Genomic DNA, 24,573 nt, shown 5'->3' with positions numbered 1-24,573 from the left:
TTGTTCCTACCAAGCAACAACAAGCAGAGATCTTGAAAACTGTGAGGAATTAATATAGAAAATATATTGGAAAATATCAGTGACAGGACTCGGAAGGCACACTCGGTCATGTGCATGAGGCGTAAATGTTTGGCATATTTTTACTATAAAATTAGTAGGTGTCTGTGCCTTAGACCATATGAATAGAGGATGTGGCCTTATAGTTCTATGTAGTCATGTGACCCCATAAGGCCTGATGGTTGCTGTCAAAAGATGGCGCGTAGAAATACGCCCGCGTCAAAGAAGTGCAGGACACTTCTTGGGACGTTTTTGGAGCCGTTTTTCATTGACTCCATTGAAAAACAGCTCCAATTAGGTCCATAATGGACGCCGCGAAAAACGCGAGTACTTGCAATTACGTCTGAAATTCAGGAACTGTTTTCACATGAAAACTGCTCTGTAATTTCAGACGTATTTTGCGTTTGCGTGTGAACATACCTTAAAAGTGGAAAAGTCCCTAAAATGGTAAATGGTCTTTACAATTTTATTTTAAAAAAAATCTTCACTTTGACTTGTTCACAAAATATTTATTATTGTCACTTGTTTAATTAGTTAATAAATCTGAAACTGGTCAAATACGTGCAGACATTGTTATTTGTATTACTCATTTTAGGAATGCAATTGCAGCAGGGAAGGGTCAAGCAGGCTCCAGTGTGACCTTACCACTGGCCAGTGCCCATGCCGAGAAGAGTTTGGTGGGCAGACCTGCAATGCTTGTCTATTTGGATACAGAAAATACCCCGGTTGTATTTCTTGTGACTGTGATGCCAAGGGAACCCAGTCTGCTTGGTGCGATGATGGACAGAAAATATGCAGCTGCGAAGAAGAAACTGGTGCCTGTGCTTGCAAGGTTAGTAACTTTGGAATGGATTTGGATTAAACATAGTAAATGCCTCTAATAAGTACGCATAACAGTCTTACCATTATCAGCTTCTTCATATTATAATTCATTCATGTTATGTAATGTTTATAGGAACATATATATATATATATATATATATATATATATATATATATATATATATATATATATATATATATATATATATATATATATATATATATATATATATATATATATATATATATTACATATTGGAATGGGAGAGAAGAGCAAGCAGTACACTGCAGTGTTCGGAGCTGCGCTCAACAAGAAAAATGCTTGATCAGATAGTGCCATCTACTGGACCAGTTCTGTATTTGCTAACATTTAGCATAACGAAGTTACATTTTTTAAAAAAGGAAATAAAAACTCTTACACTGAGGGGGCCCACAGGCCGACTTGACACATAAGATAAATGCTGTAAATGATGTGTAATATTTGGGGGCTCGCTAATTCCAGGCTGGGACTAGGTGGAGAGGTGGCCATGCATGTTGTGTTGCTCTATACATTTTGTTCTATGGGAGTTACGGAAACAGCCGAGCAAGTGCTGCTTGGCTGTTTCCGAGATTCAAATAGAACATAATGGAGGGACCTGCATCTATCAGACATTTATGGCATATCCTGTGGATATGCAATAAGTTTGAGATGGGAATAACCCTTAAAACATCATTTTTAACGTGAAAAAACTAGAAGGACCTAATCTCTATACATCGCCAACAGCAATTCAGTCAGTGAGCTTAAAGGGGTTGTCTCATAAGGGTATATGGACCTCTCAGGACCCTCATCTATGAGCCAGAAAAAAGAGCGAGCCTCTGGGGCTCTGCCTCTCTGGGCGCTCATGGCTCATGGCGCTCTGCCATGTATTAAATTGGAATGGCCATTATGTAATACTACATTGCTGCTGCATTGGAAATGATTGGCTGGCCAGGTTTTCCCTTCAAGCCTCGGGCACCCATTGCCGAGGGCAACACTTTTAGTAGGTCCTTCAAGAATAGTTCAAGACCCCATCAGAGATCAATCAACGACAGCCCCTCGACAAGAGTACCTAACAGTATTCTTGCTGAGAAACATCCCATACTCATTCCATTAATGACAACTAAATCCCTTCCCCAACACTCAGATCAGGATTGTATTTCCACACAACCTGGTCCCTTACCTAACAAAGGACTAATTACCGAAATTCCCTTGAATGCCTTTAGGGCATCTGATTTGGATTATCACCTCTCCAAGTTCTTTTCTTTACCAGAACCGATGGAAGTCCTGACCATTCCTGACTCCCCCTCCTCTTCACACAATGATTCCATGGAAGATAGCATACTTTCCTTACTTCAATTATCAGTGCACAGCACCCCCCTAGTCCTCCCCTCCGGGCACACATACCAGCCCTCGTAGGTGCCTTTCCACATCTCTACCTCTCATAGACAACCCCTCCAGTACGGATTTAGCAACATCCTCACTTGACATCACCTATGCAGCGACTTCTTTTTTGGGCCTTCCTTCAGAACTCACCAGACCCCCATTAACCCCCACAGTTACCAGCAACGACATTCTCCTACCATATATAATGAGCCCCAAAGCACAAACCATCACCCGTTTTTTTACGAAAATACAGAAAATCTCCATAAAAAGAAAATTAAACACAGACACAGAGGACGGAGAGGAGGCAGGAAACGCAATAAACCAATGTCCGAGATTGAACCCAAAGAAAAACCGAATAAAACAATAAAAATATTTAATCTGTCATCTTATACACTAAACACCCATGAGACAAATCTGCTTAACAAAGGACTGTCCTTTTGCCCTACATCCTCATCCAATGATTTTGATTTATTTATGGACCTCAACCGTTTTATTAGAAAGCTTACTCTCATCAGACACTTTGCTTTACAGAAACCTAGTTTATCATCCATTACATTAGAGGATCCACAGACACCTCCCCCAAATGTAAAAGCCATTCCAGTGGAAGTCTACCCCAAATCCGAATTTTACCCTATCTATCACCAGGGTCCCCTCATCGAAACTTTTTCAACACTAGTGAGTAATGATTTCAGGACGTTAGAGACTCCCCATCTCTACCAAGATAATTTAACCTCACATGAAAGAAGGGCCATTAAATCCCTGCAAAATAATTAAGACGTAGTCATTCGTCCTGCCGATAAAGGAGGAGGAATAGTGATCCAGAACAGAGTCAATTATCTCGAGGAAACGAGTAGGATTTTAAATGACAACACTTTTTATTGCAAATTAGTGTCCAATCCCCTTCCCGCCTATATATGTAAATATACGTCTATGATTGAGAAAGCATTCCAGGAGGGCCTACTCACGAAAAAAGAAAAAAGTTTTTTACCTGTACCCTTCCCCAACATACCTTTTATCTATCATCTCCCCAAAATCCACAAAACACTCACAGACCCCCCCGGACGTCCTATCATTTCAGGAATCGGCTCATTAACCAGCAACATCTCTCACTTTGTAGACTTACACCTTCAGCCATTTGTACTCACGTTACCATCTTATCTCAAAGACTCTACTCAACTAATCAGTGATCTTTTTAATCTCAAAACTGACGTATCCACATCCAGTATACACTTTTTAACAGCAGATGTAACCTCCTTGTATAGCAATATCCCACATAATAAAGGCATGCTGGTAACCAAATCATTCCTATCATCTAATGTCCTAATCCCTGATAATCAAGTTTCCTTCCTAACCAATTGCATTGATTTTATTCTTCATCATAACACATTCACTTTTAATAACAGTTTTTATAATCAAATTAGTGGCTGTGCGATGGGTACCAGGTTCGCACCAGCCTACGCAAATCTGTACATGGGGGCCTTCGAAGAGGAATACATCTTAGGGGAACATTCTTTTAAAAAAAACATTCTTTTATATAGGCGTTATATCGACAACTTGTTCTTCGTGTGGACAGGATCAGAAAACGAAGCTTCCAGTTTTATAAAACTTTTAAACACTAATAGTTATGATATCTCTTTTACGCACACTTTTTCTGACATCTCAATCGATTTCTTGGACCTAACCATCAGCTATGACACCTTGACCAAACATTTTATCACAAAAACCCATTTCAAATCCGTCGATGTAAACAGCTATATCGACTTCAAAAGTGCCCACTATTGCCCGTGGTTAACCAATGTACCCTTCGGTCAATTTAGAAGAGTACGTAAAAATTGTAGTACCAATGAAAATTTTAAAACAGAGTGCAATATTTTAGAGGGGAGATTTAGAGAGAAGCATTTCCCTCCACAACTTATTAAAGATGCAAGACAAAAAGCTTCACTATTATCCAAGGAATCCTGCCTGATCCCTGCACAGAGAAAACCAGTAGTAAATAAATATAACACCAATTTCATCACAACGTTTAACCAAGGGAACAAAACAATCAGGTCAATATTGCACAAGCATTGGCACATCATAAAAAGTGACCCTTACCTCAAAGATGCGATACCCGTTCATCCAAGCATCACTTTTCGACGATCACTAACTCTGAAAAACATTCTGGCACCCAGCAGAATTCGCAAACCCAAACCAATAGCAGCAACGTTTCTTTCCAGACCCAATGGCTCCTACAAATGTGGCCACCCACGATGCCTATGCTGTAATAGTATCAATAACAAAAAATACTCATACACATCAATAGTTACTAAAGAGTCCTTTCCAATCAAATCATCCCTAAGCTGTAGTAGTACATATGTGATTTATCTATTGGAATGTACATGCCCACTCCAATATGTAGGGAGAACGACACAACAACTCAGATCCAGAATAAATAAACATAGATCTAATGTGAACACAGGTTTTTTGAAACATAGTGTGTCTCGTCATTTCACTCACATACATAAATGCCAATTCAATCAAATTACAGTTACACCCATTGAAGAGATACATCACGACGTTCCCAACAGATTTAGTAAACTCAAACAGAGGGAAAATTTTTGGATTTTTAAATTACAGACTTTACATCCAAGAGGCTTGAATGACATCTCCGAATCATCATTGGACTAACCTACACCCCAAACGTTTAAGAAAATATTTGAGGCTAAATGATCTCCAAATTATCACATATCATTAAATATTTTTAATTTGTCTTCTGAATTTACCTTTTCTTATATATCGCCCTTAAATATTTTTCTGTTTAAAATAGCGAAATTCCTGCATATTTTTAACCTCACTCAAGTCCTTTTTTATGTTTTTACCTGCAGTACATGTTGCCTATTTTGCCTTCGGATCCCACTGTTTTCTTTGGTTCCGCACTTTTGACTGATTTATATAACTACAATTATATTCTTTCCATGTACAGTAGTATAAAGTAGAAGATCCTCATACTAATTTACATTCCAGTTTTAAATATGCTGCATACTCTAATTATAATCTGGACCGAACAAGGTTGCTAACCACGCTAAGCTCAGTTACTTAAATGTTTTATCAGCGCAACCATAGATGAATGCCTATGCCTGATACGGCATTCATATGCATTCTATTATCTAAACAATATATGTCTTTCAAGCGGTTTTTAATATTTTTAGTATCTTACCCACGGCAAGCATAGTTCTACCAATCCGTTCCTTGTCTATGTTCTCCGCTTGGTTGTCCTGGTAACGAGGCCGCGTCCCGGCTTCGTCCACTACGAACTCACTCATATCAATTTACATTCCAGCTTTTAAAAATATGCTGCATACTCTAATTAAAATTTACATTCCAATTTTTAAAAATATGCTGCATACTCCAGTTATAATCAAGACGGGACCAGGTTGCTAACCACGCTAAATTGAGTTACCTAATGTTTTATCAGCGCAGCTATATAATAATGCTTATGCCTGATACGGCATTCAAGTGCATTCTTTCATTTAAATAATACATGCCTTTAAGCAGCTTTCAATGGGTTCAATATCTTACACACGGCAAGCAGTGTTCTATCAATTCGCTCATTTGCTATGATCTCTGCTTGGTTGTCCTGGCAACGAGGCCGCGTCCCGGCTTCGTTCACTCCAAACTCAGCTATATTTTTCATCTTTGTCTTTTATTCATTCTTCACTTATCTCTTTCATTCTTTTAATTGTATCCCATTTTATGAATAAACATCTAACTTGTATGTTGAAATACATTATGCAATTATAGCCCCGCGATGTGAACATTGTGGAAGTGTAAAAAAACCGGGAGTGACGTCAAGATCGCACCTTGACCCCGTCAGATTTGGCGTTTTTTTTCAATTATGTTAATTTGTACCTACATGTTATATAAGTTGTGTCCTTTCTGATATGTACATGGCCTGAGGAAGACGATTGTTCATCGTCGAAACGCGTAGCCACTTTCAATAAACTGAACTTATTAATAACTCGGGACTCCGTTCCACATCATTTCACCACACAGCAGCACCATCAAAAAGATCCACTTTTTTACCTGCATTTGTTTCTTCCCTTGGGTAAGGCCGCCGGGTCCCATATGAATGGGGTTGTCTGTGTTGAGATAACCCCTTTAAGGGTCCGATGAGCAAACTGTCATCATCCGTGACCATACATGTAACAACCTATACTTATGTCTATACTGTCTTGGCCCTTCGATCAAACCAGAGTATGACAGTGTACGGTTAAGATTAGTCTGTTGGAGTTATTTTAAAGATTGCATGTATGTGTTTTTTTACTCAATACTGAACATGTACTGTTAATGTGTACTATCTATGTATGTAAAAATCTCTTCTGTTACAGGAAAATGTCATTGGAAGCTATTGTAATGAATGTAAAAGCGGGACCTTTGCTCTTCGCACTATTAACCCGCTCGGTTGCTCACCATGCTTCTGTTCTGGGGTATCCCAGCTGTGTGCAGAGATTGAAGACTATGTTCACATCCCAGTAAGTCCTTCTTTCTATTATTTATTCAGAGTATTCAGGGTACATTTTATTAAATAGAATATAAACACAACTAAGGTAAAAAAAAAATACAGTAAAAGTCTTTAAAATATTATCTGGTACTCGCATAGGTGACACTTTTCTGATTTCACATCGAGCTTTACATCTAACCAAATGCAACTTTTGTAAATATATTTTAGATTTCCCTGGTCCCAGGCCAGTCCCTACTCCATGTAGTCTCTCTGGGTAATATGAATGGGACTACACAAGGAGTGTTTTCTGAGAAGGTTGATATGCTGCTAGATGCATCAACCATAAGACAGATCCTTTTATCAGATACATTCTACTGGCAGTTACCAGAACAATTCCTTGGTGATAAGGTAAGTAAAATGTCTCCTAAAAAACAGAACAGTGTCATGCAGATTTTGTTAGATATTAGTAACTATACCCGTGGGTAATGCAGGGGATACAATAAGATTCCACTAGGGCACTCATGTTCTTTATATATATTTTCTTTAATGCAGATTGCCTGAAGAATTTTTTAATTAGTATATGAGCAAATATAACTGAATAATTTCTCTTATTGCATCTACTACCTGCTACTATCAGTGTAATATATCATTACAAACAAGGGAGTCCTTGAAGATTCACTCATCTGTATATATAAAAAATCATTTGCTTTCAACCTAGTATATGTTGATTCTGTTTGTTTCTCTCTCATTTTGTACATGGGAAAGTGTGACATTTTATGTAAATTAAATGTTTGCATTGTGTTTTGCTTTGTGATAGTTGAGGGCCTATGGAGGGGTGATGACGTATATTGTCAATTATTATGCACTTGATGATTCTGGGCCTTTGGATTCAGAGCCACACATTATAATAAGAGGTGGACATCTCAGAAAGCTGACTATTTATATGGATAAACCAAGCCCTGCCATTGGAATTAGGAGTGAGATAAAAATCCACATGAGCGAGGTAAGAATTATGTGACTTATAAGTATACCTGTCTCTAATCTACCCTTCATCTCTAAACTCCTGGAACGCTTGGTCTACTCTCGCCCAATCCGCTAACTCTCTTCTTGACCTTTTACAATCTGGTTTTCGCACTATACATTCTACTGGAACTGCCCTTACTATAGGCTCAAATGTTCTTCTGATGGCTAAATCCAACGGTAATCGCTCTCTACTGATTATTCTGGACCTCTCTGTAGCATTTGACACTAGACCACGACTCCTACTTAGTATGCTGTAATCTCTGTTTTCTTCCTATCTCTCTGACCGCTCGTTCAGTGTGTCACTTACTTCTTCTCCTCTTCCCCTTGCTGTCGGGGTGTCTCAGGGATCAGTCCTAGGTCCGCTTCTCTTTTCTCTCTACACAGCCCCTATTGGAAAAACCATAGGCAGATTTGGCTTCCAGTACCATCTCTACGCTGATGACACCCATTTCTATACCTCTTCCCATGACATCAACCCTGCCCTAATTCAAAACACCAGAGAATGTCTGTCCACTGTCTCTAACATTATGTCCTCTCTGTATCAGAAAATGTATCTTTCTAAAACTGAGCTCTTTGTGTTTCCACCATCTGCTAATCTACCTAAACCTGATGCCTCCATCTCAGCATGTGGTACTATCATAACTCCTAGTCAGCACGCCCGCTGTCTTGGGGTTATTTTTGACTCAGATCTTTCCTTTAGTCCTTATATTCAATCACTTGCATGCTCCTATCCCCTTCACCTCAAAAAATTTCAGAAGCCGCCCTTTTGTTACTATGCAAACAGTTATTGTCTCTCTGATTCACTCTTGTCTTGACTACTGTAACTCTTTGTGAATCGGTCTTCCCCACACTAATCTTTCCCTTCTCCAAATCTATATCATGAATGCAGCAGCCAGGCTAATCTTTCTGAGCAACAACTACACCAACACGTCTATCCTGTGCCTGTCAACCCTTAAACTTATTAATTTCACCCACATCTTCTCCCTCATCTCTGTCTACCACCCTATCTGCGCTCTATGTTCTGTTAACAACCTTAGAATAATTCCTCCATAATCCGAACCACCGGCTCTCATATTCAAGCTTTTTCTCATGCTGCACCAGTCCTCTGGAATGCGCTACCATCAAATAAGTTCCCAACATTCACAGTTTTAGGCCTCATTTACACGAGCGTATTATACGCGCGTGCGACGCGCGTGCTTTTCACGCGTGTCGTACGCACCTATAATAGTCTATGGGGCTGTTTAGACGATGCGTGAATTTTGCGCAGCGTGAGTGCGTTGCGTAAAACTCACGACATGTTCTATATTCTTGCGTTTTTCACGCAACACGCACCCATTGACTTCAATGGGTGCGTGAAAACAACGCATGCCACACTGACGGTCCTGCGTTGCATGCGCGAAAATCACGCAAGAGCTGTCAAAAGGATGAATGTAAACAGAAAAGCACCACGTGCTTTTCTGGTTACAAACATCCAAACGGAGTGTCAAATTAGAGATGAGCGCACCGAACTTCACCGGGTTCGGCCGAACTCGTTTTAACCGAACCCGGCAAAAAATGTTCGGGTACGCGACGTCAGGAGACAGTCACTGCCCACGGTGCTGAAAGACTTAAACTGTTTCAGCACCATGGACAGTGACTTTCGATCACAATATACATATACGTGTAAAAAAAAAAAGAAGTTCTGACTTACCGATAACTCCCGGCTTCTTCCTCCAGTCCGACCTCCCGGGATGACAATTCAGGCCAAGTGACAGCTGCAGCCAATCACAGGCCAAGCACAGGCTGCAGCCAATCACAGGCTGCAGCGGTCTCATGGCCTGCCGCGTCATCCTGGGAGGTGGGGCCGGATGACAAGAGAGGGACGCGTCACCAAGGCAACGGCCGGGAGACCGGACTGGAGGAAGCAGGCAGTTCATGGTAAGTGTGAACGTCTTTTTTTATTCACAGGTTGGTGTAGATTGTGATCGGCATTCACTGTCGAGGGTGCTGAAAGAGTTACTGCCGATCAGTTAGCTCTTTCAGCACCTTGGACAGTGACGGGCGTCGACTACCTCATCTCTATGATGGCGGCTGCGCGAAAATCACGCAGCCGCGCATCATACACGGATGACACACGGAGCTGTCAATTGCCTTTTGCGCACGCAAAACGCAGCGTTTTTTTGCGTGCGCAAAACGCACACGCTCGTGTAAATGAGGCCTTAAACGTGCCCTGAAAACACTTTTTTTTTTAGACAGATTTATAACATTCCCTAATCTGACTCCTTTCCTTGGCCCCCTATTATATAAATCATCAGAACCTGACCCCCTCATTCAGCAGTGTCCCCCACACTTCTTGCACCCTAATGCACTTTATGTCTGTCATACACAGATACTGGCTGGTGACCGGCTCATGCAGTTTTATGTGTACTACCAGATATGTATAAAAGATGACTGGAGCATTGTACTGAACAAGCACTTTTTACATTTTGGGTCACCCCTATTTCCTAGTAGATTGTAAGCACTTGGGAGCAGGATCCTCACTTCTCTTGTTTGAAGTGTAAATTAGTTTTGTCACTATGTAATGTCTGATATGGTCTGTACATGTTCCCTCTGAATTGTAAGGTGCTGCGGAATATGTTGGCGCTATATAAATAAAGATTATTATAATTATTGTAATTTATTAGATCCAAAGGTGTGCCTTAGGGTATGTTCACACGGCCAAATTTCAGACGTATACGAGGCGTATTATGCCTCGTTTTACGTCTGAAAATACGGCTCCAATACGTCGGCAAACATCTGCCCATTCATTTGAATGGGTTTGCCGACGTACTGTGCAGACGACCTGTTATTTACGCGTCGTCGTTTGACAGCTGTCAAACGACGACGCGTAAAAATACAGCCTCGTCAAAAGAAGTGCAGGACACTTCTTTGGACGTTTTTGGAGCTGTTTTCTCATAGACTCCAATGTAAACAGCTCCAAAAACGGACGTAAAAAACGCAGCGAAAACGGCGCGAAAAACGCCGCGAAAAATGCGAGTTGGTAAAAAAACGTCTGAAAAGCAGGGTCTGTTTTCCCTTGAAAACAGCTCTGGATTTTCAGACGTTTTTGTTGACTACGTGTGAACATACCCTTATAGATACCCCTTTAGAGGCTGTTGACTGTTCAAAGTGTATCGAGACATCCCGAAAAGTGTTACTTTTGGAAAATGAAAGTTTTTATTTATAGTAACTGGTAGCTGTTTCCTGAATGGGTGGTCCTACCTGGACGACCCCTTTCCATGTGCTCTACTTTTTGTCAAGTAAAGTGTTATTATACTGAACACTAATAGTAGAAATAAAGCTCATCCATCTTCTCCAATGTTATTTTACACTGAAGTTAGTGAAGGGCTATAATTATTTGGATACTAATCTGCTAGTAAATATAATATATACCTAAAGTAAAAGGACTGTACATACATATATAAAACATCATAGCTGTTGTCTGTTGTATTTCGGTAGTGTTGGTCTTGTGTTTTGAGTCTGCCTCTGTTTTCAATGGACCTATCACAGAAGTCATAGATCATGATTGTGGTTTTATTTTTCTCCATATTTCTACTGTAGGAAAATTGGAAATATCATGACTCTATGTCTGAAAAAGCAGTAACAAGGAAGGATTTTATGTCTGTTCTAAGCAGCATTGATTACATTCTTATAAAGGCTTCATATGGCTATGGAGTACAACAAAGCAGGTATGTCTGTAATAAACAGTAGGTGCAGCGATATACTGTATGTGCTATTCTCTAACAAGCTTCGTATTATAACCTCAGCACTACAAACTATAATGACATCACCAAAACTTTTTCAAATCCACTTGTATGGTGGACACATAAAGCTCTACTGTATCATAGTTTGTCACACATCTGGCGCCATCTTTCAATACAAATCTTTGCTCTATTTTCTTATAAAATTGGATCTTCCTGGTGGAGCAAAGTATAGAGAATCACAATGACTTTGCATACACTTAAACATTGACAGGAATTTAACTGTTTTTTTTTTTTTTGCAGAAATGTGCTAGTAATAGAACATTAAGCCAATTACCAATATAAGGTTATTAGATATTTGAGACCATTTGCCCACTGTGTCCTCCTCCGGTATGCCTTTGACCGCAACTGTTGCAACCGTGTCATACCGCACACTGTAGCCCTGTATATTGTGACTACAAGGTAACATGGTCACTGGAATGCTCTGTATTGAGGCTCGAAGCATATAGGTTGACCCATAGCTGCATTGTTTACATGCAAGATGACTCAGTGGATGAACGGGCCCAATTTGCCTAAATCTTTATATTAATAAGTGAGTTTTTCTATTATCAGCACTATTCTGATTAAAAAGAAAAATAGTTTTAATCCCAAACAATCCCTTTAAACAAGGTTTATCTGATGGCTATTTTAAAATAAAATCATTGCACTTAAAGGCTATGTTTACCTTTGGACATAGTTTGATAGATTCTATAGACATATAATCTATAGCATAGCAGCTCTTATCGTGCACTGATCCTGAGTTAAAGCATGTATTTTAGTCAAGAGCTGCATTCACAGTTCTGCTGGCCACTGTTGAAAGCAGTCAACAAGCTTGTCGTTAGACCATCCCTAACAGTTAGGCTGTTCACCTATAATGCATTTGTAGAGTTACGTAGCTTTTCCTACATCAGATTACTTACCGTACAGAGAATGCTATAATAGAACATAAATCACCAATACAAGCTCTATGCAGACATAGTTTCTGTAACTCCCATAGTAGTGAATGGCAGTTACGGAATCAGCGTAGCATGCGAGCTACGCTGTTTCAGTAACTAATATTCAGTTCTATGGGGCTTACGGAAACAGTGTATCTAACCGAGTTACGTTGTTATCTCCTTCATGGTCGGAAATCAGCTGGAACACAAAGAGGTAGAACGGGGATTAGGGGCCCCATTCCAGAGATAGGTGTGGGTTCCAGAGGTGGGACCCGAATCTATCTGACATTTATGATATATCCTGTGGATATGTCAAAAATGTCCCTGGTGGGAAAACCCCTTAAAGCCAGCAAAGAATGTTGAGAGATTTCAGCTCCGAAGTCTGCAGCATAGAGATTTTTGTTCTGAGGCTTGCAGCATTGTGAACGGTGGCGGATTAAGTAGACCATAGGCCCTGGGCTATTCCACAAGCTTGGGCCCCCCTTCTCCACCACTGCCCTGCCACACCGTGTCTATATTAAACCCCACCTTTCTGTGTGAGCGTTGAAAAATGAGCGTTACAATTCCCCTTGTCAAAGGGCTGTGTCCCTACATACTAACATTCTCCAACCATCGCTGACAGTATCACACTGTGTATCACACATCCTCTTGACAATGGGAATGGTAGCACACATTTGTCTATTAGTCCTGGGTACACAAAGACTTTTTATAGACTACAAGGATTTCCTATGACAGACATGTCAGGAGAGGGGACAGCTTTATAAATCCAATGACTCACAAGTGATTTCTTCTCTGATGGGAGTCGTTCTCTTTTCTTTTCTTCTCCATCTGACACAGACTGTTATGGCGACTTCTCCTGATGACTGCAGAGTTTCCTTATGAGAAATCTTTGCCCCTCGATTCTGCAGCCATTTTCAGCGTCTATAGCAACACAAAAATTTAGAAACTAAACACCCTAAATTGTTTTATGCCCCAGACCAAACCCCTAAGCAAATTAAGACCCCCAGGTCCATACATTAACACAGACCAATAAATTCAGTCCCCAAGGAGTAACTAAACTTTTTAAAAAACTTTTGGCGTGTCATAGTGATATGTCAGAATTTTTGATCGATGGGGGTCTGAGCATTGAGACCCCCACCGATGGTTAAAACAAAGCGGCAGAAGTGCTCGGGTGAGCGCTGTTCCACTTAATTTCTGATAGTCTTTCCTCGGAGCAAACTCATAGACTTTCTATTGAGCCCGTACACCGCTTGCTCGGCTATCAGAGGAAAGACGATCAGAAACAAAGTGGCACAGCACTCACCTGAGCGCTGCTGCCGCTTTATTTTAGCGATTGGTGGGGTCTCAGTGCCCGGACCCCCACCGATCAGAACTTTTGACATGTCACTACGACATATATATATTTTTTTCAAAGTTTAGTTACCCTTTAAGCAGTCAGACACCCCTCCCCTTGCAATAAAATAACTCCTGAGGGCTCTATGGGGGATTATACTGCATGGGGGATCAGTGCGTCTGACTGACTGCTGAGTGTTCTATGGGAGGGTCTGAGCGACTGACACTTATGGTTTTGAGGGGGGAGAGTTATCCCCCCCATAGAGACCTCAGCAGTCATTCAGATGCTCTGACCCCCCTTGCAGTATAATAACTACTGAGAGCTCTATGTGGAGATTATACTGCAAGGGGGGGTTCTGAGCATCTGACTGACTGTAGAGGAATCTATGGGTGGGAAACAATTTCACACACAAAAATTTAGAAACTAAACACCCTATATACAATTCACAGTAACACAAGACACTATATATTCAAACCACACACACTATATACACACACTACACGCATACACTTAAACTATATAGACTTACATTATACACACTGTAAACTCTATATACACAGCACACACTATATAGACTTACACTATATACACTGTACATGCACACTATATAGACTTAGACTATATACACTATACAAACACTATATGTACTTAGACTATATATACTATACAAACACTATATAGACTTAGACTATATACACTATACACACACTATATAGATTTAGACTATATATGCTATACACACACACTAAATAGACTTACACTATACACACAGCACACACTATTTACACACTATACAATATATACACTATACACACATATATGCAATATACACACACACTTACACTATATACACTTACATTTAATACACTATAAACCCTATACACACAGCACACACTATATAGACGTAGATTTTACACACTATAAACATATTATATACACCTACATTGTACACACAGCACACACTATATAGACTTACACTATGTTCACTATACACACACACACTTCATAGACTTACACTATACACACTCACAACACTTACCAGAGCCACTTCCTCTGCCGTGCTTGTGCTCTGGCAGCCTCCAGGACCTTGATCATGTGACTGTGATGTTACCACAGGTCCTTCACCTCCTACTTGCAGTCTTGCCATTATCAAGCAGCTGCTGGAGGTTTAGACAGACAGGACAGTGCACAGCAGCACAGTGGAGCAGACTGACAGGGAAAGAGACTTCAGCACCTGCCCATCACAATCTCTGACAGTCTGCTCTGTACAGCTAATGTGCTGTGCCACCGGCCCCCTGTTCCCCGGCTGCAATTGACTCCCCCTGAACATGTTCCACCCACCTTCATCAGCAGGTGGGACCGATGTCTGGGAGAATGCAGCCGGCAGCAGCCCAGGATAGATTTTTCTAACTTATGTGCGGTTTGGGCAGCCTTGAGCCCCGGGCGGCCACCCAAACCGGCTATATGAGGATCCACCACTGATTGTGAATACAGCTCTGGATTATAAAATGGTCTGCACTCAAGACCATTATAAGAAAAGTAGTGTCTATAGAAACTTACTGACAAAACAATTCTATATGTGAACTGGAAAATGGTGAACATACACTTTAAAAGTAGTCTTTGTTCTTAAGAGTAATGATTGAAGAGCTGTGTAGCTACATGTTTTATATATTTATTATTAATAGAATATCAAATATTTCAATGGACATTGCGGTGGAAGCAGCGGAGATGCATTCTGGTCGAGAAGCAGCTCATCTTATCGAGATCTGCGAATGTCCTTCTGGATATACAGGACTCTCATGTCAGGTGATTTATAAAGCACGCTTCATCACTTTGAGTTTATGTAGTGAAGAGTAACTCTGTTCCATCTGCTCTATGGTGGCGCCATGCATTTTTATCTCTTTCTGCTCCATATAAGAACTTTTTTATCTTTTGGATCATCAGGAGTGTGCTTCTGGCTACTACAGAGAGAAAGTTACAGAAGTGAATGTTCTCGAGACTGAGCCATTTATTGCCCCCTGTGCACCTTGTCAGTGCAGTAACCACAGCGAGGTCTGTGATCCACATACTGGAGAATGCATGGTAAGTTTCATGTAGCTACATAAGTCATGAGGACTACATAAGTATAGGATATTTTAATGAGCTAATATATTTACTGTAATCCATCTGCACTGTTACAGTCAGGAGACATTTTTTTAAATGAGCTAGGCGGTATCTAGGACAGAGAGTTTTCTATACTCTAATTAGGTTTTCACAGTGGAATCGATTGTAAACTTCCAACAATGCACACCCATAAATCTAGGTAGACAACAGCGGTAAGCTCGATAAATCTCTTAAGTGTTAAAAAAAAATAGAGCAGAGATGAGCCGTGGCTCGGGGACACACATAAACTGACGGAGAAATTAAAATAACTTTCCTGAATCCAAAACCTTCATGTATAAGTTTTATGACCTAAAAGAACAGACACAAAGGTTTAAAGAATCGTTAGATCTGCTTTGAAACATTGAAGTAATGCTCTATATTTTAAAGAACTGTGGGGCATATTTATTAATAGTATCTTGCCAAATGTATCAATGTGATGCACACTGTGTGATGGATTTAGCGCATCATTCTACAGATTAGATACTTTTCTGTTTTGAATACCACCTTTTGGTTGGCTGACTTGATACCGTTATTTAGTACCAAAATTCTGGCAAAAAAACAATTAATAAATCTGCCGTATTTTATGAATCCACGTAGCCACGCTCCCTTTTGTAGACACTTTACAAAGGTGTCTAATGAGGTGAAAATGTGTTGCTAAAATATTCAATAAATGTAGCACACAACAAGTTTGCCAGTATTTTGGGTCAATATGAGCCAGAATTCTGCCGCATTTTGAGCAGTCAACCTGCCCCTGGGTGTGCTAATAAGTATTATCTTCAATCCCCATCCAGAGTATATTACAGGGCACCAGGCAGTTTTTTGATGGGGTCCTCACAACGCAGAGTTGTTTTTCACTGTCCATATGCTTGCCGGTGACATGGAAAAAAAAATAAGAATCAGACATGTTGGCTTGTAACCTGTACATTAATTTGTTCCTGAGGGCAAAAAGCAGTGCCAGTGACAGCCTCTTATCTCAATAATCCTAATGCTTGGGGAAGTCAGCTGCAGCTATATAAAGTGTACCTCCAGCTTTAGATTTACTTTCCTCATTACCTAGCCTCCATAACCTGCTGCCTAAATCACCTTTTTTAGATTGGTTTCTTTATAGGTAAACCCACAGACTTAGATACAGTATATATCCTAAGGACCATTTTTATGCTTTCAACCCTTTAAGTTTTAACCTCCATACATTATGTTGAAATATAATATATGGGGCACTATTGACAGTGTTCTTTGGATTAGTGCCAGACATAGTAAATAGTGACTGGAGCCCCCTTGGGAGCAGAAAAAAATTATTATACTATCTTTGGGGTGTTTATAGCAGATCTCCAAACCCAAGGGGGTCAGTGACATCTTATGCTACATTTCTCTCCAAGTATTAGGTAATTGTACGATATTTATTTGGTTAATATATTAATGAGGTCCGGATATTAATTTGTTAATAAATTTAGATTTTCTTACTTACTTACCATCAAAATAAAGCAATAATAAGATCTGTCAGTGGCGGCTGCCCTGCTTGTTGATGCTTCATGTTTTATCACATTTTGCAGGGCTGTAGAGACCATACTGCGGGATATTATTGCCATGTTTGCGCCTCTGGTTACTATGGAAAGGTAACGGGGTCAATCTCAGATTGCTCGCTGTGTGCCTGCCCTAAAGGAAACTCAAAGAGGTAACTCAGAAGATTCCTACTAATATGTGTCACTGTGTCATATGTTAAATCTATTTACTTGCATTTACATAAACTTTCCTACAGCTTTATTAATTCTAGGAAATGTGCGAATTTAGAATTTGGAATATATAAAATGATTTTAGAATGTATAAATGGATTTCCTGGAAGTAAGATCAGTCTTCTCCATTATTTTATGCCATGCTGAAGCAATAAAAAAATCCCACGTTGGATCCTGAGGAATACTGTGTCTTATCATAGTGTTCATGCAGTTCTGTGCAGTTATAACCTTATACTAGATAATAAGCTCTGTCATATTTGTCTTTCTTTCATGTGTGTAAATCGCCATATTTTTATGTTGTTTTTTTTTTTTTCAGTTTTAGTCCAACTTGTGTACTTGAAGGAACCAATGATTTCCATTGTGATGCATGTCTACCTGGACATGAGGGAAGACACTGTGAACGGTATGTATCACCTTAACTAAGTAATACAACGTAACTTATCACAGAGATAAAAAAAAGTTGATGGACAAAAGTTTAATCTTAGCATTATTTGCTATAAGTCTTATTTCTTTGCTGAGAGTGGACACCCAAGGATATCTCATAGAGCCTCTGGCCGCCATTCCACAGAATGACAAGTTAATTCATAAAGCGTTTTTAGCTGTTGAGAAAACAAATTCAACAAAGCTTTTAGATGCTGTGGAGCAGATTTATTAAGACTGCTATTTCATACGCCAGTCTTAATGTACGGATCGCTGGAGTAAGGTGCTCCTAATTTATTAAGAGGTGCATGCCTGTTAATAAATAATGTGTATCTCTGTAATTTACACCAATTTGTGGTGTAAATTATAGTAAAAATGTGTTGACCCACGAAGGCCCTGCCCCCTTCTGCTAAGCACAACCCACTATTTATAAAAGTGTTGTGGGTGGTGTAAATGGCACAAAAGTTGCTATTCTTTTTCCGAAATTTTGCAACTTTTGTGCCATTTGTGTATTTTTTATGCTAGAAAACGGGCGTAGAAAACTTGATCAATTCTCTTCTGTATGTCTCATTTTCCAAATATATAAAATTAATCTACTTATAGTACAGTAATTTGATAAATAGGTGCAGGTCCCTTTAACACCTGAAAGACAGCATGTAATAATTGTGTGGTTTGTGTAAGATTCAAGTAACATAGGTGCCATATAAATTAATGGGAAGCTCCTGCGAAGCTCGGAGTCCTCCTCTGTGTTTATTCATTAAGGATCCTTCCAACTTCTTAATAAATAATTTTTCAAGCAAACTGTTCAGAACCGAAATAAGTTCAGGACAGCTGCTTAAAAACAGGTGCTACTGCCAGCGGGTCACATTGATCTCCCTGTCCTTGTGCAGATTAAATCGTGTCACCCAGTATGACACAGAAGAGCAGGTGGAGCGCATTTATTTGTTCCACCAGTACTTTTGCTGCCTGCGTCTTGTAGATGTCACGTTTTTTTTATCTGTCCCCAGCACAGGAGTGTAAATATTCAGTGTTAAATAGATTATATACTGTAGCTAGTGATGGACTGACAGGAGAGACATTGGGCATACTGTATAACAATGATGGATTCCCTATGATATGGCCATATTCCTGTGTAATAGCAGGAACCTATTTCTCTACAATATTACAGGTCTTATGTATAGTTTTTACACGCTCTCCATATGTATACAGAATTAAACATAAGGACACAAGAATGGTTTATTAACTTTATTATTGTTTTGTTACACTTAGGTGTTCTTTTGGCTACTTTGGTAATCCAATGGAGCCTGATGGTGGTTGCCAGTTATGTCACTGCAATCCAAATGGTTCATTGAATGATGATTGTGATAGAATAACTGGCGAATGCTCTTGTAAACCAGGGGTAACTGGACGGCTTTGTGATATATGTGAAGTAAGACACATTCTTCTGGACCAACAGTGCATATGTAAGTTTATTCTTTGTTACTGTATGGCATTAAAATTAATTGCCATATTTTCTTAGTTTCTGGACATTATGTTATTGTGTTGAAGGGAATGTCCACCTCTGAATGGCGTTTAGTTTTTTTTATTTAAATTGGTCCAAAATATTGCGCCAATTTATTTCTTAGTATATCGTTAGGGTATGTTTACACGTAGCATCAACACTGCAGATTTTCCGCAACGGATTTTATTGTGGAAAATCCACAGCTTATTACAGTAGCAGCAGAATGGATAAGATTTGAACAAACCTCATCCACACTGCGGAAAAAATTGCAGAGAAACCATTCATAAATTGACCTGTGGTGCGTCTTTTAAATCTGCAGCGTTGCAAATTCTGTGGTGGAAAAGCTGCAATTCCGCCTCAAAAATCGCAAATCAGATAAAAAACAAAAAAACCTTTTCTTGTTTAAAATCAAAAAGTTAATACTTACCCCCCAGGCATTGTCATAGCAACATGTTCATCTATTCACCTCCAAGGATTGAGTTTCATCCCATGTGACTGCTGCAGCCAATCACAGGCTGCAGCAGTCACACGGACTGCCGCGTCATCCCAGGAGGCTGGGCTGCACGGGGAACAGAAGAATGTGTCGATATGACATTGCCTGGGTGGTACGTTTTTACTTTTTTTTTCCCATACTGTTCCCGCAGCGGAGATTCCACCTCAAGTAACTATAGTATCAATTTACCAGGGAAAATGTATCAAAAGAGGTGCTATGTCAAAAGTGATGCTATCAATCGGATCCCACCTCTCATTTTTAAGTGAAAGTTGCATCCAGATTTGTTGCTATTTGCACCAGTTTTAAACAATCTCCCCCAGTGAGAATAGAGAGAACACAAAAGCAACCCACTTACGAAGGAAATTAGTGGACCTTAATAAAATAACTACTACACCCATTCATAGTATGCCCAACGTATCAATGTTGTATTGGTAAAGAGCTCATTTTGCATTGTCCTCCCCAGCATGCGATGATGACTGCACAGGACCACTGCTAGATGATCTGGATGATTTGCATCATGTTATTTTCTCTTTAAACTTCACTGGGATCAATGTGACTCCTCATGGGTTCATGTCACACCTGGAAAATGTAACAACACATATTAAGGTAAAGTTTCCACTCCAGTTTTATACAGTCTCTATTTACATGTGAATATTACATTTGAGAATTGATAAATGTAATGGTTTAATTTTGTATATAGCATTGCTGCCTTCTAGCCACTCACTCATCTATTTCTGTATTTCCCTTTGACTTCAATGGAGAGGGACTGCATACTACATCTCCCGCCAGCAGTGGGAATGGGCACTACCTTCTTAGGATCAGTGGGAGTGCCAGCGGTCACACTTATGAACATAAAATATCTAAATAAAAAGTTACCAGTTGTGTTGTTACATATTTAATTCATGTCTTGGTGTGAGAGCTGTACAGCCAACGTAAAACATGACTTGTTCTTATATGGTGGACATGCATAGGGTACTGTACATAGCCATGTGGAATAGGAACTTGCCTGTACCAGATATATACTTGCATCTTTTCTGAGGCTCTACTTGTATATTAGAGAGCCGAATATACAGTAATTCTTTAGTAGATGCAATCTGATAATAGAGAAATGCAACACTGGGCAAATATCATTTTTGAAAGCCACTATTTACTACTGCCTGCCTTCTTGCCACACTAAGCACAATTTGTTGTAAAATATCTTATGTTCATTGACCGGGTTCGCAGGGAATTTTCTATTATCAGATCATAAATTCCGAATATGCAGTTCTCTAATGGGTAGAATTTTAGGTTTACCTACTCTTCTAGAATTCCTTTGTACAGAAAAATCTGACACCTAATAGTCCAGATATTCTGATAAACTATAAAAAAAATCTGGAATCTAATAAAAACAGAAGCCTTAGCTGAAATAACCAATTATACGATTCCTCTGATAAAACAAATAAAGGAATAAGATATTTTATGTTATTATTATATTTTCAGTATTTTTCGAGGTACTCTACATTTATAAGTACATTTAAGATCCTTTTTTTAAGACTATCCAATAATCCAGAATATTTGAAAATCTGCCACTAATCGAGTCATGTTAATGCTGGATTAAAGAAATCTTAATGTACTAATATGAACAGGGTTAGAGGAGCATTTAACCTTAAATATAAAGGTTATCTGTAATGACAGGGATAGGGAAACAGACAAGTGAGCCCTAATCTACCCGCCACTCAGTCCCTGCCTACTTGCAACGACCCGCCCTAGGCGACGGGGTACAACTGGGCGACGGTCCCTACACTCAATAAGTGCACGACAGACAACAAGACAAGGAAACACAGAACAAAGGGAAACGGGGCAGTTGCCCACGGCAACACCGTGAGCAACAAGAGTAGTAAACGAGCCGAGTCAAAACAGGAGAGTACGAGGTGCCAAACGTAGAGCAGGAGAGTAGTGAACAAGCCGAGTCAAACCAGGAGTGTACGAGGTACCAAACGCAGAGCAGAAGAGTAGTCAGTAAGCCAGGGTCAATACGAAGCAGGGACAAGTAGTACAAGAAGCTGCAGCGGGGCCAGGAAACCAACAGAGAAGAATCACAAGCAAGGAGGAACAGGAAAGGCAGGTATAAATAGACAGAGGGCGGGAGCTAGCTCCGTCTGGCCAGGCTGTGATAGGCTCTCCCACTCCTAAGCCTGCCATCCTGAGTGGTGGAAGAAGGAGTCAGTCTCACAGACATAGAAGCAGGTGCAGACTGATTACCTATGGGCGTGGATACCGAAGCTGTGCCTGGCAGATCCTTAACAGTTATCATTTACATATATGTATGTAAATGTTCTGCAAGGTGTCACTACTTGAGGTATGTAAGGTAAAGTAGTGATGTGAGAAGATATTTTCTGACCTGCTACCGGCCTCGATCTGAAATGGCTGCTTACAGGGAACAATAGATTACATTCAACACAATGGGGTTTTCCAGTCCCATAAAATTGATGGCCTATCCTCAGGATAGGCCATCAATATGTGATCGGTCAGAATCCAACTCCTGCCGATCAGCTGTTTTGAGGGGGCTGCAGAAGTGCTGCTTCCCCTTAATTCCTTATCTGATTCTACTGTGAATTGTCAACACACTTGTAGCGGCGGTTCCCAGGATTACAGCCTTATACCAGTCACTTCAATGGGAAAAGGCTGTAATACTGTGAACCGCCACTACAAGTGTGTCAGGGATTCACAGTTTATTCAGTAGGAATTAAGGGAAAGCAGCGCTTGTACGAGCACTGAGGCCCCTTCAAAACAGCTGATCGGCAGGGGTGCCGGGAGTCGGACCCTGACCGATAACATATTGATGGCCTATCTTGAAGATTGGCCATCAATTTTATGGGACTGGAAAACCCCTTTAGGTTAGTGTCCATTTAATGCAATGAATACAATGTTTATTTTCAAAGAAGCTTCTTTACTTTGTTTTCTTCCTCAGTTTTGTTTCCTCTAATAACAAACACATACATCTTAAATAGAACTCGTAATTTCGGGTCAGTTTTTGTTTTCTCTAAATCACAGAAATATTGATATTCTCCTCAATCACACTGTCAAGAAATGTAATTAAACCCCATAGATGCTCCGAAGATGATGATGTCCAGATGGAACAAACTAGCAGAAATTGAATTTGTGATATTTATGATGGCAGTCACTGCTTAAATTGGATTTCCAAAGAGGAAGCAGTTAATAGCTCTGTATGCTACATTTTAATCAAGCCTTATTTCTGAGTGTATGTGCTATAGAACTGCCAAAGGCTGCAAGGAAATATCATTTTAATATGCACTCTGATTTGTTGTTGGATAAAGTCGCATTTAAACTATCAACAGGAGAATTGTTTAGAGATGAAATTATAGTAATATGCAAAAAATATGAGATTTTAAAAATAGTCACACTAGAATTTCATCTAAAAGCTTCTTATCAGAATATACACCGGTTTATTCAAGCACTGTGCTTTTTTATACATACCTTACATATAACTTAAGGTAAGCAGGATATCATGCAGAATCTCAAAAAAATGCATGTAAATCAGTTACACAAATCCGCAGAATGTAGTGTGTTTTTGCGGCTCTTATTGCTGCAGAAACGCTGTGGATTTTCCGCAGCAGTTTTACCTGTGGATTTAGTGTGAAGCATTCATTATAGCAAACTTTATGTGCACCTGCCGATTTCCTACATTTTTTTTGCAGTTCTGCTGCGGAATTGCTGTACAAACTGCAACAAGACTGAACTTGACAATTTTAGTGCGGCATTTATGCTCCCCAAACGCACTGTGGGCCTTAGATTTGAAAAATCTCATCTACTTTGCTGCTAGGGCAAATGCTGCAGAACTTCTGCAGCGTTTACGCTGTGTGGGTACCCAGTCTAATGCTGGGGCTTCACAGAGTTGCCCACGGTTTGTGGTAAAATTGCTGCATCGCCACAGCTCATAGGCAACTGTACTGTCCTAAGAAACAATGTTGCATGGGAATTTGTCAAAATCGGAAGCTTTTTTTTTAGAAACATGTCTTACAATTATGTCAATTTTGTCTGAATAATGTAATTTCACAATTATTGTATTGTGTCATATTTACAGTATGTAAAATATTATACATTTCTTCATCAAGGAAGATTTCACATTTGGTTTGCAACTAAATTGCTTTATTTTTTTAAAGGGATCAGTCAGCACAAAGTCAATGTCTGCCCAGATCTTAGACAAAACTACAGATCAACACGATACTTTATCTAAAGAAACGGATAGACTATATTTAAGAGTAAGTAATTACTGTGTTTTCAAAACTTGCCTTGTGAAGGTGCCTCATTCCCCACTATGCCAACACTATATACCTGATATGGAAAAACAACATTGGATTCAGTTTTGGGCTCCACATTGTAAAAAGGATATAGGAGAGCAGGAGAGGATTCAAAAGAGGGCGACTAGATTATTATATGGGATGGGAGGTTTCGCTTATAATGAGATGCTTGAAGA

General features: G+C 39.7%; 1 protein-coding gene across 2 annotated transcripts in view; it reads left to right on the top strand.

Annotated features, from left to right (window-relative positions):
* The window catches only part of LAMA1 (laminin subunit alpha 1), a 166,915-nt gene that overhangs the window by 91,489 nt on the left and 50,853 nt on the right, over positions 1-24,573 (top strand). For both annotated transcript variants that reach the window (XM_075826407.1, XM_075826408.1), the window contains exons 23-34: positions 653-889; positions 6,649-6,792; positions 6,990-7,169; positions 7,579-7,764; positions 11,364-11,491; positions 15,496-15,616; positions 15,755-15,892; positions 17,503-17,624; positions 17,999-18,085; positions 19,372-19,565; positions 20,560-20,702; positions 24,260-24,358. In XM_075826407.1, the coding sequence (XP_075682522.1) occupies positions 653-889; positions 6,649-6,792; positions 6,990-7,169; positions 7,579-7,764; positions 11,364-11,491; positions 15,496-15,616; positions 15,755-15,892; positions 17,503-17,624; positions 17,999-18,085; positions 19,372-19,565; positions 20,560-20,702; positions 24,260-24,358 (1,779 nt within the window). The remainder of the gene's footprint in view (positions 1-652; positions 890-6,648; positions 6,793-6,989; positions 7,170-7,578; positions 7,765-11,363; positions 11,492-15,495; positions 15,617-15,754; positions 15,893-17,502; positions 17,625-17,998; positions 18,086-19,371; positions 19,566-20,559; positions 20,703-24,259; positions 24,359-24,573) is intronic.

Source organism: Rhinoderma darwinii, chromosome 5 (genome assembly GCF_050947455.1).
Source record: "Rhinoderma darwinii isolate aRhiDar2 chromosome 5, aRhiDar2.hap1, whole genome shotgun sequence".
Taxonomy (NCBI): domain Eukaryota; kingdom Metazoa; phylum Chordata; class Amphibia; order Anura; family Rhinodermatidae; genus Rhinoderma; species Rhinoderma darwinii.
The sequence above is the reverse complement of the archived record's forward strand: the minus strand, read 5'-3'. Positions and strand labels throughout refer to the sequence as shown.